Consider the following 16,492-nt stretch of genomic DNA (forward strand, 5'->3'; position numbering starts at 1 on the left):
CCTTTTCTGACAAACTGAAAAGGCCCTGTAACAACCCAATCAGACACTGAGGACTGAATTAGATTTTCCGCATCTACATGGAACTACAATCTGTACCTGAACATCTCCTTTCCACCCACATCGACTTCCTTCTTTCACCTAAATGTCACATTTTCTCTACTCCTCACCTTTCTTATCCATCCTAACCCCACCCCCCATTTCCCAGGTCACCTCTAAGCAGGTCATTTGTGTCGTGGTCTGGCAACAGAAGGGTCAGCCAGCTGAGTCCCCTGTAATTGCGGTGTGATGGCAAAACAAACTGAACCCTCTTCCCCACCCTGGCATGTTCTAGTACACAGGTCTAAAAGTTTAAAGTTCAGGGCTCTCTGACTTTCAAACAGCTCCTTCAACAGAGATCAGCAATACACCCCCAGGAAAGGGAAACTGAATACTCTAGTACCTTGGAATAACCACTCACCATCCTCCAACATCTCTCACCAAGGGGCCTGAGAAGGTTCTTTCCAATCCTGTAGACTGACTAAGCCAAAGGGAAACAAGGTCTACTAGAACATAATAATGATTTCTTATCTTTGAGAAAGGAGTTCCCCTTAATCCACACCATAAAATAACATATAAAGCTGTAATTCAACATTCAGGCATTCCACTATGCCTAAAAGTTACAGATTGCTTTTATTTATACTTCCTATTTGGGCAATATAAAACATATGAAAACAAAGCAAGAACATAAAATCACAGGATCACAAAAGACACTACTTTATCTTTCAAATTATTTTCCAAGAGATATTCTATAATGTAACAATATCAAAACAGATTCCCTCTAAGTCCATTGACATGCCAATCATTTTAAGAGATTGATGTACCAAAAGAAGACCATTCAAATACCTACTTTCCAGATCCATCTATTCTCCAGAGAAAGAGAAAAATCTGTATCAAGATGGATCCACTGACTAATGTAATGAAACCAAGATGCACTTGTCGCTAATGTCAGCATTTCTGACTCTACCAACTGGGAGTAGTGGAAAATAAACTATCACTCACTCAATAACCACTTCAAAAGATTCCTAATCTCTATTCTGTGTTACGGAACAGAAAAAAAATATTTATGGTCAAGTAACCATAAATGAAACCACTGCAACTTTACATGCACGCCCTGTATATGCTTCCCTAATAATACACAAACACACAAACACACTATGGAAATGTATTTTATGAATCTGCCATGCCATTTAACTGACTTTAAATACTGAAGTTCCCTATGGCTAAAACCATGTAAAAGAGATCATCTTGAAAGGGAAAGAAAAATCCACGAAGTTCATGGCTGACAATCACGGAAAAAATGATTAAATGCAAGAGAAAAATAGAACTTAAGATGATAAACTGATACCAAAAATAAAAAGGTTATAATAACTGAGATACCTTTTAGCACTAGTTGACAATTTAGCAGCGGTTTTGCTGGATATTTTTCCCTCCTTTTTCTTGGGCTGAACTTGTTCTCTTTCTGGTTCTTGCTGAACACTTTCACGTTGATCTCCATCGGAACTTCCTCCACTAGTGCTTGGACTGTCATCAACTCTTTGTGCCTCAGTGGACATTTTAGATCCTGGATTAAAGAATCAAAAATCATTTATTCAGCTGTGAGGACGACTACAGTAAGCTACCTCCAGAACACAGAGAATGAATCTCAAAGTAAAACAAGTAAATCTCAATATAAAACGGATTAAATTGGTCATTTACAAAACAATGCAGCTTTGGGACTTGCTAAAACTTTTCCTTCATCCATTCAAAATGTATTGTAAAACAAAAACATACAAAATTTATACATGAAACGTTCACAGCAACATTATTCATAATAACCAAAACTGGAAACAACTCAAATATCCACTAACGAATGAATGGATAAACAAAATGTAGTAGTATATTCACATAATGTACTGTTAGCCATAAAAAAGAATGAAATACAGTGTCTACGTGCTACAAAATGGATGAACCTTGAAACATTCTGTAAGTGAAAGAAGCCAGCCACAAAGGACCACAAGCTGACTATTTAGATAAAATGTCCAGAATAGGCAAATTCATAAACATCAAATTCAGTAGTAAATCTCACGCCTGTAAATCCCAATGTTTTGGGAAGCCCAGGCAGGACCAGCCTGGGCAACATAGCAGGACTCGATCTCTACAAAAAATAAAAATATGATTGATACCACTGCATTCCAGCCTGAGTGACAGAGAGAGACCCTGTCTCAAAACAAAATAATAATAATAATAAAATAAAATGGGTAAGTGGTTGCCAGGGAGTGAGGGGAGAGCAGTGAAGACTGACTGCTAATGGGTAGGATGCTTCCCTGTGGGGTGATAAAAATGTTCTTAAATTAGATAATGATAATGTTGCTCAATTCTAATAATAAATATTCTAAGAACTACAGAGTTGTACATTTTTTAACGGTAAATTTTATAGTCTGTGAATCACATATCAATAATGCTGTTACAAAAAATAAGAAAAAAATGACTAAGGGTCTACTCTCTACCAGGTGCTGTGCTAAACCCTTTGGTCCCACAACTGTGAAAAACCTGGACTAGCCAACTTGCTAAGTACAAAAACGAAGGTTAGTACAAATAGTTGTGGGAACAGAAAAATGGGAGGATTCTTTCAAATCCCTATTCCATCAATACATCCTCAGAGCTGGGCTAAGGTTAAAATTCTCCAAACTAGTAAATTGTTTTAAGTAACCTTTGTGATAACAGAAGAACACAGAGGCCTGCATGACTGCATGATTCTAAATAAAAATTGAACCATACGACGGCATCAGCACTGATTCAGCTATATACTAAAGCAACCATATTTCACAAGAGATGGCGAGACACTGAAGAATTTTTTTTTTTCTTTTCCCCACAGTCTGGCTAAAATATCCCTCAAGGCATTCAAATTCCCTTTGCTCTGAGTTCAGGCTCCCCAAGCAGCTCTGATTACCAACTCAATTTCCTCAATAGCTTGATATTTAGGTAGCTGTTATAATCTAGACAGGAGACACAAACAATTCCAGTAAGAGAAGAGGAGTATCTCTTCTCAACTGTCATTCTACCATAATCAATTTCTGAGTTTGATGACTACGAATACATCCCTTACGAGCTGACTAGCCTACAGTGTTCTGACAAATCCAGAACTGAACCAACAAAACCCATGCCCAGACTCTAAAAGGTCTTGTGCTCACCACAGTTTTGTCACCTAATAATCACTTTGAGCACTGTATAGCTACCTTCTCAGACACCTCTTTAAAAACAAATACCTATACTTAACAAGTACCATTAACAACAAAAAAAATACCTTTAAAAATTAGAGGTACACTGAACAAACTCCTTTTGAAATGGATCCTTTTGATTATTCTTATTCAAATTACGACTTGAAATAAAACTGTTTCTGATATGATCAATAAGAATAGGTAAAGATACCTCAAACAAAGCAAAATTTTTAATTACTACAATTTAGTCCAAATGGATAGCTATTTGACACTGATGAAAATTCATCATTACTAAAGATTTAACTTGTAGTCTGCTCCAAGCCAAAGCAATGTTGTAACACCGATCTTTAATAGACTGAAATTTTTGTAAGACAAACCAAAAAGCACTGCAAAAGAATGGAGGCATCACGAAGCACAGAGCCGCAAAGAGTCAACAGAAAATAGTGAATCCTTTCACTGACACGCCACACACACCACCACCAGCACCCCTTCAACCCCAACAGCTCCTCATGCCACACAAAAACAGGTCTGCCTCAACAGCTCTGAAACATACTAATGGAAAAGCTGACTACTTTTCTACCTATTCTGTAAATGGAGAGCACCAGTCTCCACAGCTGTGACATCTTTTATGAGCACTAAAGTCACTTAATAGAATACTGAAATTTTTTATCAGTATGTTTCACATCTAGCTCTAAAAGTCATAACATATTTCTTGCTTTTTTTCATTTTTATTTTATTCTAAATTCTCATTCTTGGATTTAATTTTTTTTTCACCTTACCTCTTTCAGTTAAAATATATCAGAAGTTTAAAACCTTCTAAGTATGTACATAATGGCATATCAGTTAGGGCAGCACGCATGACAGTGAAAACGAGAACAATCCTCAGGGAAAGGTGCTCAGATACAGCAAAATGCTGCCAGCGATACCTTAAGAAATGTGAAATGAGTGAGAAATCATTTTATACATTTTAAACCAGGAGCAATCTGTTCCATGATAAATATATGGGAACCTCAATGAAATAATATTCTCTATACTGAGGCTGCAGCTTCAGTTTAATAAACTATGATTTACTAAACTATGCCGAGAGTTTCAGTTGTGTATCACATTCGTTATAAAACCACACATTCTTAATATTCTTATTTATGTGCATTCACATACTATCGAATGCCAGAGTTATATAATTACTTAAAAAGATTGCTCAATGATGTCATCTGAACCATAATCTGAAACCCAAATTTCATAAACTACTGCTGAATATCAGAGGAAGACTAAAGTAAAAATTAGTCTCACTAGAGAACTAATAAAAATACTATTAGAAATTCCCCAATAGAGGCGTAATTTCTAGTTTCACATTAAGGAAAAGAATTATTTCCACTTTCGACTTAAGACACCTATTTCATCCAAATGTTAACCTACAAATGATAAATCCATCTGAGGCCACTGATAACCACTATAGGAACTTTCAGAAATAACGTTTTCACATCTCTTTTTCAAATATCAATAAGAGGAGCTTCTCCTCGGTTTGTTTTTTGAATGCTTGCTTACAAAAAAACTATAGAAAAAAATTATTGTGCCACTCAGGTGCAATGAATTTTTATGAAGAAAAAGTAGTCTATAAATCAATTTAATTAGTCATAAGGGTAAAATTGATGTCTTGTCTCTCTAAAGTACAAATGAATAAAAATTCCTGAATTAAAATTCTTTAAACATTATCTTCTAAATTAGCATTTTAAAATTAATTCCTAAACAGTTAATCTGATCCCATTATCTAATCTACAGGGAAGATAAACTTAAATCCCAGGGTTATAAACAAAGAGCTACTCTCCAATGATAGTTTCAAAGATATTGAGATATATAAATTAATATGCTTGCTTCGTAACTCAAAGTAAAACTTAATTTTTAAACATAAAATAGGCAGTCCTTCCTCAAACTATGTTAAGAGGCTTACATTCTATTACTTCTTCAACACAAACTGTCTAAGCTTGTATTAGCTATGTACCCTATGTTGTAATTACAGTCCTGGAAATTAGCAACATACAGTGAACGAAACTCACGTGTTCCATAAACACGTGTTCCATAAAAATGAAATGATTTGGCTTGAAATATTACTGACTACATAAAGGCAACTATAGTCATTTCATAAATCCAGCCTACTATGCAGGTAAGCCTTATAACAGTATCTACTAGTATAAAACTGCAAAACCAAGGGTTCATTTGAGCTTTTATAACAGGAAAGCGTTTAATTCTGTCATATAGATCTTGCTGTCTTCCTACTCATGTTTCTAAACTTTTCTAAAATGTAAAATAAATACATAGTATATGCACACAGCAATATTCAGCTTTAAATTTAACTGCAAAGATATTTATGCAGAAAATAATAGTGGAACACCTGATTTGGGGGTAAAAGGTGCTGCAGGGGAAACAGAATGGGGTATAGCATTATATGAAAACACTCTATCTTCAGCATCAGCCCACATACAGAACTCCAAAGAGACAAGGAGCATCCAAATTGCCGTAGCAAAGGCAAATATTTAGATTCACAAAGTGCAGACTGAATTATTACATATCTAGAAACATACTTTTTAAAGAATCAGGGATTAAAAACTAAGAAGAGTGTAAAATCTTTTAGAACCGCGAGATAATTTGAGGGTAAACCTTAGCACTTCCTTTCGTACTTTTAAATGAAAATATTTGAGTAGACTCTCAAGAATACACAATACAAAACGATGAATCTTAGAAAACATGCAAATAGGTCTAAACAGCCACCGAGCACAGGATGATGTCTTTCTAAAGCGGCCTTAATTTCCTTAAGGGAAGATGGATTGGACATTTCTGGTTGGTCGTGGGAAAAAAAAGCCACAAGAAGCCACGCTTTATCTTCATTAGAAATTGTAAAGGGCAAAAAGATCAAAACATTATGAGAGAGAGGGGAGAAAAGAGGGGGAGAAGTGGAGTGGGGGGGAAGGGGGAGAGGACAGAGGGAATCCAGTTTCAAACCAGGCCAGTGGGGGCTGCAGAGAAGAGACCAGAGAAAAATGGGCTTCGGATCCAAACTGTGACAAGCGCCAGGGATCACAAAAGACAAATACAACACACACCCCACACCAGGACACACACAAATACACCCCACAAGGTCTTCTCCGGGCGGGCCACCCGGGTGCGGCGGCGGAGGAGCCAGACCCGGCACTCGCCAGGAGAGACACCATGTGCAGCAATTATGCAATTAGGGAAAATAGCAAAAGATCAAGCCGGGCACTTTCCACCGTGACATTTATCCTGTACTTTTGCAAAGACTTAGTTCCAGGATGCGGCTAGGAGAAGGCAGGCGCTGGGAGGGTGGAGAAGGATGGGGAACTGAGAACGGAAGGGGGTAGAAGGAGGACAGGGAGAGGAGAGGCAGAAGGGGGGATGGGAAGGAGGGGGAGGGGTAGAAAGGGCGAGAAACGGGGGCAGGAGGCTCGCGGGAGGGGGCGCAGGGAACCGGGCCCGGGGAGCGAGGAAGGAGGGAACTAGGACACGAGCGGTGTAAGCAGAGACCTGCGGCGCGGAAGGGAGGTCGGGGAAGTGAGGAGGACGCCAGCGAGAGGGAGGACGCCCGAGGAGGGGAGGCACCGGCGCGGCCCGAGCGAATACCTGAGGGGGGTGTCCGTGCAGGTCGCAGGCTGGAGCCGAAGCCCGGGGAGAGAGCTGCCGACGCGCGAGGGGGAGGGAGACTGGGGAGGCCCCAGGGACGGGATGTCCCCTGCGGACCGTCTAGTCACCGAAAGCCGGACCCACGCACCACGCACCCGACCACGCCTGTCCCCGCCGCGCTCGCGCCCGCCCGGACTCACCCTCAGCGCCGCCGCTGCCGCCGCCCCCGGCCGTTCCAGCTCCGGCTCCTGAGGCTGCTGCCCGCGGCTGTCGCTGTGGCTGCCCCTGAGTCCTGGAAAGTGAAGCCACCACCTCCGGGAGCCGCCGCCGCCCGGCCGTCCGCGCGCGCACCCGCGAGTGCGCGTCCCCGCGCACCCGCCTGGGAGAGACCGCGAGAGCGCGAGCCCCACGTCGGCCGTGCGGCGCCGCGCGCCTACCTCCTCCCCCGCCCCTCCTCCTCCGGCGCGCGGCCGCGAGGGGGCGGGGGCGGGCGCGCGCCCGGGCGGGCTGCCCGACTGGTCGGGAGAGGGGGTGGGGAGGCGGCGTGGAAAAGTAAAGTGACAGCTGGGTCCCGCGCGCAGGCCGGGCTCTGACGGGGGTGGGCGAGGGGCGTCCCACGGGGAAGGAACGACAAGGAGGGAGAGAAGTGGGGGAAACCGAGGCCGACGGGGTGGCTTGAGGGGAGGGGACGCAAGGACCTTGACGGGCACGCGCATTAAAGGGAAATGCCGGCTGGGGGTTGGGGGTTGCCCCAAGACGGTGCAGGCAGTGGGGCGAGGAGGCCTTTCACCCCCATCCACTGCAGCCCTTGACTTCACGCTCGCCTCGAAGCTTTCGCAAAGTAGCTACCGGGACTGACCCTGTTGACACACTAACCCAAACTCGCAGACGCGTGGGGCCCGCATGTACCCAAGATAGGAAAACTTCACATTGGCCTGGAAAGTTCGTCCAGGCTAAGCCTGACTCTTCACCCGACACTGCAGCACGAAGGCCCTTCTGCCTTTTGGCTCGCCCTGGCCCAGAATGCACACCAGCCGGTAGAGAGGAGCCTCGGGCCGTTTAGCCCTGGGGTATTGAAGAGAGAGGTGGGGGGTACAGGGTGCGCCACTGTCAGAGTGAGTGGGAAGCTGCCTTCATGCCCAGTTGAGGGATATGGGAACAGTAGCAGTGCTGTAGGTGGCCTGAGGGAACATTAGGTTCTGTTTTACTCCTCACCCCAAATAACCGTTTAAAAAAAAAAAATGTACCTGCTTTGCAAACTTAGCTTCCACGAAATTTCTCCCACCCCCACCTCCAGCCTCACTTACCAAGGGAGTGCTGGGTCGTTGGCAACGGGGTGTCCAGCGATGCAGCAAAGTTAACTTCGATCTTTGTGGAGGAAAGGATTGGAAGACCTTTCACTGCTTAATTGCTGAAATTATGGTTGCTACAGTACTTCGTTTGACTGTGGATGTTTTAACTGCTATTTACTAAGTTCAAAATGGATTTAATACAAATCAGTTACCCTTTTCGTTTATTCAAGGAACATTTATTGATGCCAGGCACTGTCTAGGGGGTAGGTATATGACATTGAATAAAAGAGAAAAATCCTTGTCCTCAGAACTTCCCTATCTCTGAACCTTCTCTGCTTTACACTCAGCATCATATTCGTCAGCAAATTCTGTTGACTCTGCTTTCACAAATATACGGTGAAAATGTCCACTCCTCACTCCCCTCCCCACTGCTGGTGTCCTGGTCTAAGCCATCATCTCTCAATAATTATGTCCTACCTGATCTGTCTACCTCCCACTCTCCGCCCCTCCCTCCCCCACACCTACACACAGCTGACTGTCCTTAAAAAACAAAGATTAGATTATGTCTCTCTTCTCAAAAATTCCAGTGGCTTCCCATCATACAGCAACAGCCAAAGTGCTGAATATGGACACATGCCCTGCATGATCTGCCCACCATTCCCAGGCAGGATTCCTCTGACCTCAAGCTGTACGATTTCACTCCATCCTCCTCTCCTTCCAGCCACACCCGCCTTGTAGTTATGGACAGACACACCAAGCATTCCTCAGCCTCAAGACCTGTGTACTTGCTATTTCCTCTGTCTAGAACATTCTTCCCTCCCACTCCTCCCCCAGAACTTCCTATCCATATCCTCTGCTTTATTTTTCTCCATGATCACCACCTGACATAATACATTTTTTTACTTATTTATTAGTTTCCCCCTTCTGCTTTCTTTTTCCTCCCTCTCCCGGCCCTCCCACATAAAAGCACCTTGAGAAAAAGGATTTTGTCGTCTGGGGTTCAGTGCTCTATATATTCAATAGATAATGATCGAGTGAATGAAGTTGGTCTCTTTCAGTTGATGACATAGTAGGTATTGTTCTGATTTCTTCAGTAATAATAATTAGTGCTTACCGTGTTCTTAATTTATGCTAGACAGCATGCTAAGCACTTCAGTTATACTGGGTCACAACCACCACATAGGTTGGTTTTATGCAGTCAGCCCCACTGTACAGATAAGACTACTGAGGTACAGAGGGATTAAGTCACTCACCCACATCACATAGCTAGTGAGGAGCAGAGCTGACTTGAAATCAGCAGTTTGACTCTGGAGTCTGAACTTAAGGACACTTTACCATGAGTCTGGTGTTACAAACATAAATATTTATTTGATTTTCTCCATTTGTCTCTTCTGTGGCGCACACTTGGTCTCCGAGACAAATAGCTCACCTTCCTTATATTTTCTGCTCTGGTCCATCAGTCTGTCATCATGAACTCACTCCTTTCTTACATTTTTTTATTTCTGAGCTTTAATTTAGAGCCTACATTTTTCCCCCTGAAACTGGCAAATGGGAATGTTTTTTGAAGAGTCCTTCTTAAAACGTTGCTCCTGCCAACTTCGTGAGTAAGTAGAGCCACAGTTAGTTTTCCAGTTTGACTGGATGGATGGGTGATGGAAAAGACCGCTCTCGGGCGAACTGTGCTGAATTTTAGCAGCAGCGTTATACTGGTAGAGCCCTGCTGCTTGTTTAGGCAACTTCTTTTCTTGTTAGGCACCCAATTATCAGGGGTTGTTACATATTTATATTATACCCTTGGAAAGAAACATCATATTAGCTCAGGTTTTCCAAAGATTAGGGCCCTGCGAGAATGGGATAGAAAACAATGATCTGTTGCGTACTGTCTGGCTTGAGGGAGGCTGTAGTCACCCCAAATGTTTTGGATACTTAAGGGCAACAGTGGTGTAGGAAAATTGAAACTCCATTAGAACTGTAACCCCATTACCTACCTAGTTCAGTACCAACACAAAGGTACAACCAGATGCTTTTAAAAAAATGTTTGTTTCATAAATAAACAAATAAATGAAGTTCTAACAGCGAATAGAAGCGTACTGAGGACAAATTCCCCTGACTTCCCCACTTGTTCAGGAACTGCTACCTGGACCACTATGTATGATCGTATATTTTGTATACTGCAAAATGTCAGGGGCTGCCATTCATGTAAATTAAGATGCAAACATAGAAGTGGGGCTGCTCCTCTCACCCCTAGACGTTGCCCGAGTATGGTAATCAGTCTCTAAGATGTCCCACTGATCCCTGCCTCTTGGTATTCACACCCTTGTGTAATCCCCTCCTACGTCATGCTAGGTTTGGTATAATGCTGTGAGAAGTGAGGGTATGTCACTTCCAAGATTAGTTTAGGGCTTCCATCTTGGTTGTGCACACGTTGATGTGCTCCCTCTCACTCGCTCTCTCTCTCTCTCTCTCTCTCTCTCTCTCTCTCTCTCTGCTGTCACTGACTCTGGGGAAAGCTAGCTGCCATATAGTGAGCAGCCGTATGGAGAGGCCCATGTGACTAAAAAAGAAGATCTGCTAACATCCACATGTGTAAACTTGAGAGCAGATCCTTCAGCCTTAGCTAAGCCTTCAGACAATGAAGCCCCGATCAACATCTTAACTGCAACCTCTTGAAAGACCTTGAGCCAGAAACACCCAGCTAAGCCACTCTGGAACCTGAAGATCATGTTTGTTGTTTTCGGTCACTAAGTTTTGAGGGTAATTTGTTATGCATCAATGGATGACTACTACACCATGCTCTCTGCTCACTAATGATGAAGTTCCCCAAGGAGGTTGCTGTCGTGGTAGTTCTTCCAGGGCGAGGAGTCCCACTGACTCCTGAAATGGACTATTGCATCTAACTTCCCAGTAACTACAAACATAGAGGCTCAAGGAGGTACTGAGACATAAGTAAAGAATCTCAAGAGACAGCACAGGCCAGGAAAAAAAAAGAAAAGTGGTTCTGAGGGGCTGTCTTTAGACAACACAGGAGGAAGAAAGGAAGAATTGGCTCTGGAGAGGACTAACCAAACAGAAAGGAAAGAATCAGAGATTTGTTGAGCAATGAGATTGTAGTTGAGGTTTTCTTTGTTGTAGTTATTATAATACTATTAGTGCAATAAATAAAAATATGGAGAAACCTTAACATGGAGAAACCTCAGAAAGAAACAGATGGTATAAGCCTTTCCCTGGTTGGTGCCTTTCCTGGGCATTGCAGAAATGCTTTGGAACTGAGCTGTCTGGTTTCTAGATCCTGGCTCCACTGCTGCTTATGTGACCATGAGCAAGTGGCTTAACTTCTTACTGTCTCAGAGTTCTCCCCCACAAATGGGGCTTATTTGAATGGCCAATTCTTATATAGGGTCAGAGGGAAGATTAAATGAGTTAATATATGTATGCAACTTGAATAGACGTGAAGCAAAGTAAGTACAATAGAAGTGTGAGCTACTAGTCTTCCTGGTGCTTTGATAAGAGGGAGATCATCTCACCCTCAAGTCTAGGTGTAATTCTCTCACTTGAGTTTGCCACTTTCTCTTGCAAATAGTCTTCTAGGTCAGCCACACAGCATGTCTCCCTGTACGTTACACTGTTTAAAAGCCTGCATTCTTTACTTTGCTGTGAACTTCTGAACGGCATACACCATACCTTATTTATCTCCACATCTACACATTAGTAAAAAGGAAAAGCATCCCCGAAGGGTTGGTTGAATTAATAAATATATACCTGTTTTTTCAGCTGCCATTTCCCCAAACTACAGAATTGTGGAGATGGGTGTAACTGTTTCACGTCCTTCATATCAACAACCGTTTCAAAGAATACATAAGCTCTTTACTATGTTTTATGAATTCAGAAAGTATACTAATGAATATTTTCCAATATTTCATGAACCCTCTGGCCTTCTCTGCAGGCTCTAGAAAGAAAAAATGTGAAATCTTTTTAAATATGACCAAATGAGAAAACATTTTTATTTTTTAGATGGACCCTTGCTCTGTTGCCCAGGCTGGAGTCCCATACTGCAACCTCCGCCTCCTGGGTTCAAGTGGTTTTCCTGCCTCAGCCTCCTGAGTAGCTGGGACTACAGGCACCCACAACCAGGCCCAACAACTAACTTTTGTGTTTTTAGTAGAGACGGAGTTTCACCATGTTGGGTTTCACTAGTTCAAACTCCTGACCTCAAGTAATCCTCCCACCTCAGCCTCCCAAAGTGCTGGGATTACAGGTGTGAGCTACCATGCTGAGTCTGAAAAAACTTTTTTTTTTTTTTGGCTGTCATTATCTTATTGCTTTTATTTTCTTTCACATATATCTTAGTACTACCTTCTATACTAGGAAGTGTACAATTTTTAAATAACAGCTTTATGAGATATAATTCACAGACCATACAATTCACCAATTTAAAGTATATAATTCAATGATTTTTAGTATACCTACATATCCAGAGGAAGGCACAACTTATATGAATGGAGAAGAATAAAGACTCTTTTCTCTTTTGCTCTCTATTCTGTTTTTCTTTTGACCAGGGCTTACTATGAGGATTCTGTAGGTAAGTCATTTGTTTAAAGTCTCTGGGATTAATATGCAAACCAGGGTCAAATGAAAAACCAGCACTATCAGAGAAGCCAAGTGTCAAGGCCCCCAGTTGATGATTTATCTTACTAGCCTGGTTCTAGTCAGGTTGTATCCTCAAATTCTGGGGGAGCTGATCATAATCTCAAAAGACAATTCCAAATGCCGTAATCCCAAAAATCCTAAAAGACTAAAATCTCTAAAGTCCAAAATCCTGAAAATCACAACCCAGAAAGATCAAAATCTCAAGAATATAATTCTGAAAAAAACAAAACATTTATTTACATTTTAAAAGGAGGATTTATTTGAGAAACATAAAAATACAACAGAGCACTTCATAGGCCAGTTTAACAATAAAATAGGCAATACATATTTTTGCAACACTCAGGTGTACTAATGACAGTCACATGAGTATCACAGTTATGAGCAGACAAGCCTTATTATTCATAAATAAATAGGTCAAAGAAGGGAATGTGTAAACATATCACTATGGTTGGTAAGTGAGTGCACCAAGCTGAATTATTGTGGTCATCCTGAAATACCATGACAAATACCTAAATCTTTTGAAGAAATCAGTCAAAAACCTCAGTGGGTCACCACCACATATGCAGTTGCCCAAAGAGCTGAGATCTTGGGAAATTTTACTTTTTGCAAATCAAATGTACAAAAAAAGGCATCTTTTCATTTATTAAGGAAGTTTCAATGTTTTTACCTACATGAACAATACTTACATGCAAATCATCGTAGTAATTCACTCTCATGGAGTCAAATTTGCAAAAGATGCATAAAACAAATTAGAACTCTCTAAAAGTCTCTACACAATTTATACATCAAGTATTGGAGATGATGCCAAGATGAAATACATAGCATAGCAAATTGTCAAAAAAAAAAAAAGTTGACAATTTAAAATAATAGGGGAAAAAAACTTAAAATAAGAAGAAAGAGGCAGTGGCTCACCTATACCATCAACTCAAGGGGCTGAGGTGGGAGGATTGCTTGAGCCCAGGAAGTCAAAGAAAATTCAACATACGAAACAGTGTATTACAAGGATAGATTATGGGTAATTGCACAGATAAGGTCCCAGAAGACCCGGCTGACTTTCACAATCATTAACTATAGTTTGAAGTCTTGCATCACAACGAATAACTGCTTTTTTTTTTTTTTTTTTTTTTTTGACATAGCTCTCCTCCAAAAATACATGCACAATCATTTTCTATGTGGCCCTGCTCTTTTTGAAATTCTTCTGTTATTTGATATGCATCAACACGAGCACTTCTTACTACATTTTCCCATCTTGTGTCTAAGGATGTTGATCTTTGAGGGCTTCAACATTTGGGATTATGGCGTTTGGGACTGTGTCTTTCTGGATTATGATCCAAACCTGAACATCAGCAACCCCCCTTGTATTGGCTGAGTCCTCCAGGAGGTAGGCACCAAGATGCAGTTAGATGTGCAAGAAATGTATGTATTTATATACGAATGATAAAGGGGAAAGGAAGCAGGAGTAGGCAGGGAAATCCTTCAGGCTATAATACAGGTTTGATAGCTGTGAAAAGAGAGAAAGGAGGAAGAAGTGTGTAGGAGGAGCCTCATACTGAAGTGCAGTGCTGAGGAAGTCTCGTCCAGCCTAACGAAGTTCCAGTGCAAAGATTGCCCATAAGCACTGGGCAGAAATTGCCAGTTTGTACTGCTCCCATCATGTTCTGTCATTTGCTGGGATGCCTAGGGAGAGCATGTCCGTGGATCAAAAGCTAAAATGGGTCCTGAGGGCACTAAGAGCTGCCAGTTGGCAGCAGCTAACTTGGACTCCTCACAGTGGATAGGCAAATTTTTTTCTTAAAGTGTGATCCAAGCCATGCATTTCCATTCCTCTTGCGCTTTTGTCATCAGAACTCCACGTTCACAAACATAGTTTCACACTCTACTTCTAACTATCTTGGACTTGCTAACTGGGATGAGCTTCACTCATGCCGTTGCTCACCATCTCTGCTTTAACCTAGCTTCTGAGCTTTGAGCTTCTGATTATAACTGATATCCTGCCTCTAATTCTTCCATTTGCTTAATAGTTGATGTGTTCAATCCTGTACCAGGCTCAACTTTCATTAGACTGGCCTCAGAGAGCCAAAATAAATACCTGAATTCTTCTTCAGAGGCTTAGAGTGAGTAGAGTATTAGCTTTCTTATTAATTCCTGTCATTTCTCTCTGTTGTACAGGCAAGAGAAAGAGGCCCACTACGATATGCTGTGAAGAATACATAAGAAGTCAAACTGTTGACCTCTTTTCCCCCAGCCTGTTCCCAAACTACATCCCTGAGGAGTTGTGCACCTCTAAGGAAAGTTCACATGAAAGAGCTAAATCCGCTTGATCTCTCTTCTTGTTCAGAGTGGAGGGCAAACATACACTGTCCCTTCCATCAATCCTCAGCATGACTTTGCCAAGGACACTGGTAACAAGCTACTTTTACCTCAGAAGTTGGAGAGTATCAGTTGACCCACATTGTGTATGTGTAAATATGTTTATTCAGTGTATATACAATATATTCTTAATTTGACTCTCAAAGTTTATAATTAGCATTGAATGAGTATGAAAAATTGTTTTCCAAATACTATCAGCAAGCTATTGAATATTTTGTTCCTGATTTGTGAATGAGATTTTCATCGAAAACTTATGTCAAGTGACCAATTACATTGTCACTGCTAAGTTCCAGGAGCATTTCTTTCAGTTATACTATTTAGAGTATAAACATCACACTTAATTATTTTTGAACTCCACTCAACATTTTTTTTTTTTTTTTTTGAGACAGAGTCTCACTGTGTCGCCCAGGCTGGAATGCAGTGGCCGGATCTCAGCTCACTGCAAGCTCAGCCTCCCGGGTTTACACCATTCTCCTGCCTCAGCCTCCCGAGTAGCTGGGACTACAGGCGCCCGCCACCATGCCTGGCTAGTTTTTTGTATTTTTTAGTAGAGACGGGGTTTCACCGTGTTAGCCAGGATGGTCTCGATCTCCTGACCTCGTGATCCGCCCATCTCGGCCTCCCAAAGTGCTGGGATTACAGGCTTGAGCCACCGCGCCCGGCCTCCACTCAACATTTTTAATTAAGCCATCCACATCACATAATTCTTTTCCTTTCCCCTTCTGTGAACATTTTTTTTTTTGAGACAGGGTCTCACTCTATCACCCAGGTTGGTGTGCAGTGGCGCAATCTTGGCTCACTGCAGCCTCCGCCTCCTGAGTTCAAGTGATTCTCCTGCCTCAGCCTGCTGGGACTACAGGTGTGGACCACCACTCCCAGGTAATTTTCGTATATTTTGGTAAAGACAGGGTTTCCCTGTATTGGCCAGGCTGGTCTCAAAGTCCTGACCTCAAGTGTTCTGCCCACCTTGGCCTCCCAAAGTTCTAGGATTACAGGTGTGAGCCACTGTACCTGGTCTCCATAACCCATTTTTTAATCTATTATTTTTATTTTCTTCTTTCTCTGCTCTTAACCCTCAGTCACAGAATCATATTGCAGGGAGGGCAGATAGGGGAAAAACAAAAAGGAAAGGCTACAGCTTGAGTCTAATTTGTCTCAACCTAGGATTCAGAATGTCAGGTATGTACTAAGGGTGGTAGAGCAAGCTCTTAAGGAGGAGTGGCCTATTTAAATGAGGAGCCAAGCATTGTCCTGAGAAGAAAGATCCTAAGGAAAAAGAGGTTGGAGGCATAGAAGATTGCTTAGGGATGATGA

General features: G+C 42.0%; 1 protein-coding gene across 3 annotated transcripts in view; it reads right to left on the bottom strand.

Moving 5' to 3' along the window:
- Positions 1-7,230, bottom strand: part of UBE2E2 (ubiquitin conjugating enzyme E2 E2) — a 388,749-nt gene extending 381,519 nt beyond the window's left edge. The window contains exons 1-2 of one of the 3 annotated variants that reach the window (XM_028843152.2): positions 7,070-7,230; positions 1,417-1,600 (exon numbers count right to left, since the gene is read on the bottom strand). In XM_028843152.2, the coding sequence (XP_028698985.1) occupies positions 1,417-1,592 (176 nt within the window). In that variant the 5' untranslated portion in view covers positions 1,593-1,600; positions 7,070-7,230. 3 annotated transcript variants of the gene reach the window in all.
- Between the last annotated feature and the right edge of the window lie 9,262 nt (positions 7,231-16,492).

Source organism: Macaca mulatta, chromosome 2 (genome assembly GCF_049350105.2).
Source record: "Macaca mulatta isolate MMU2019108-1 chromosome 2, T2T-MMU8v2.0, whole genome shotgun sequence".
NCBI classification, from domain to species: Eukaryota; Metazoa; Chordata; class Mammalia; order Primates; family Cercopithecidae; genus Macaca; species Macaca mulatta.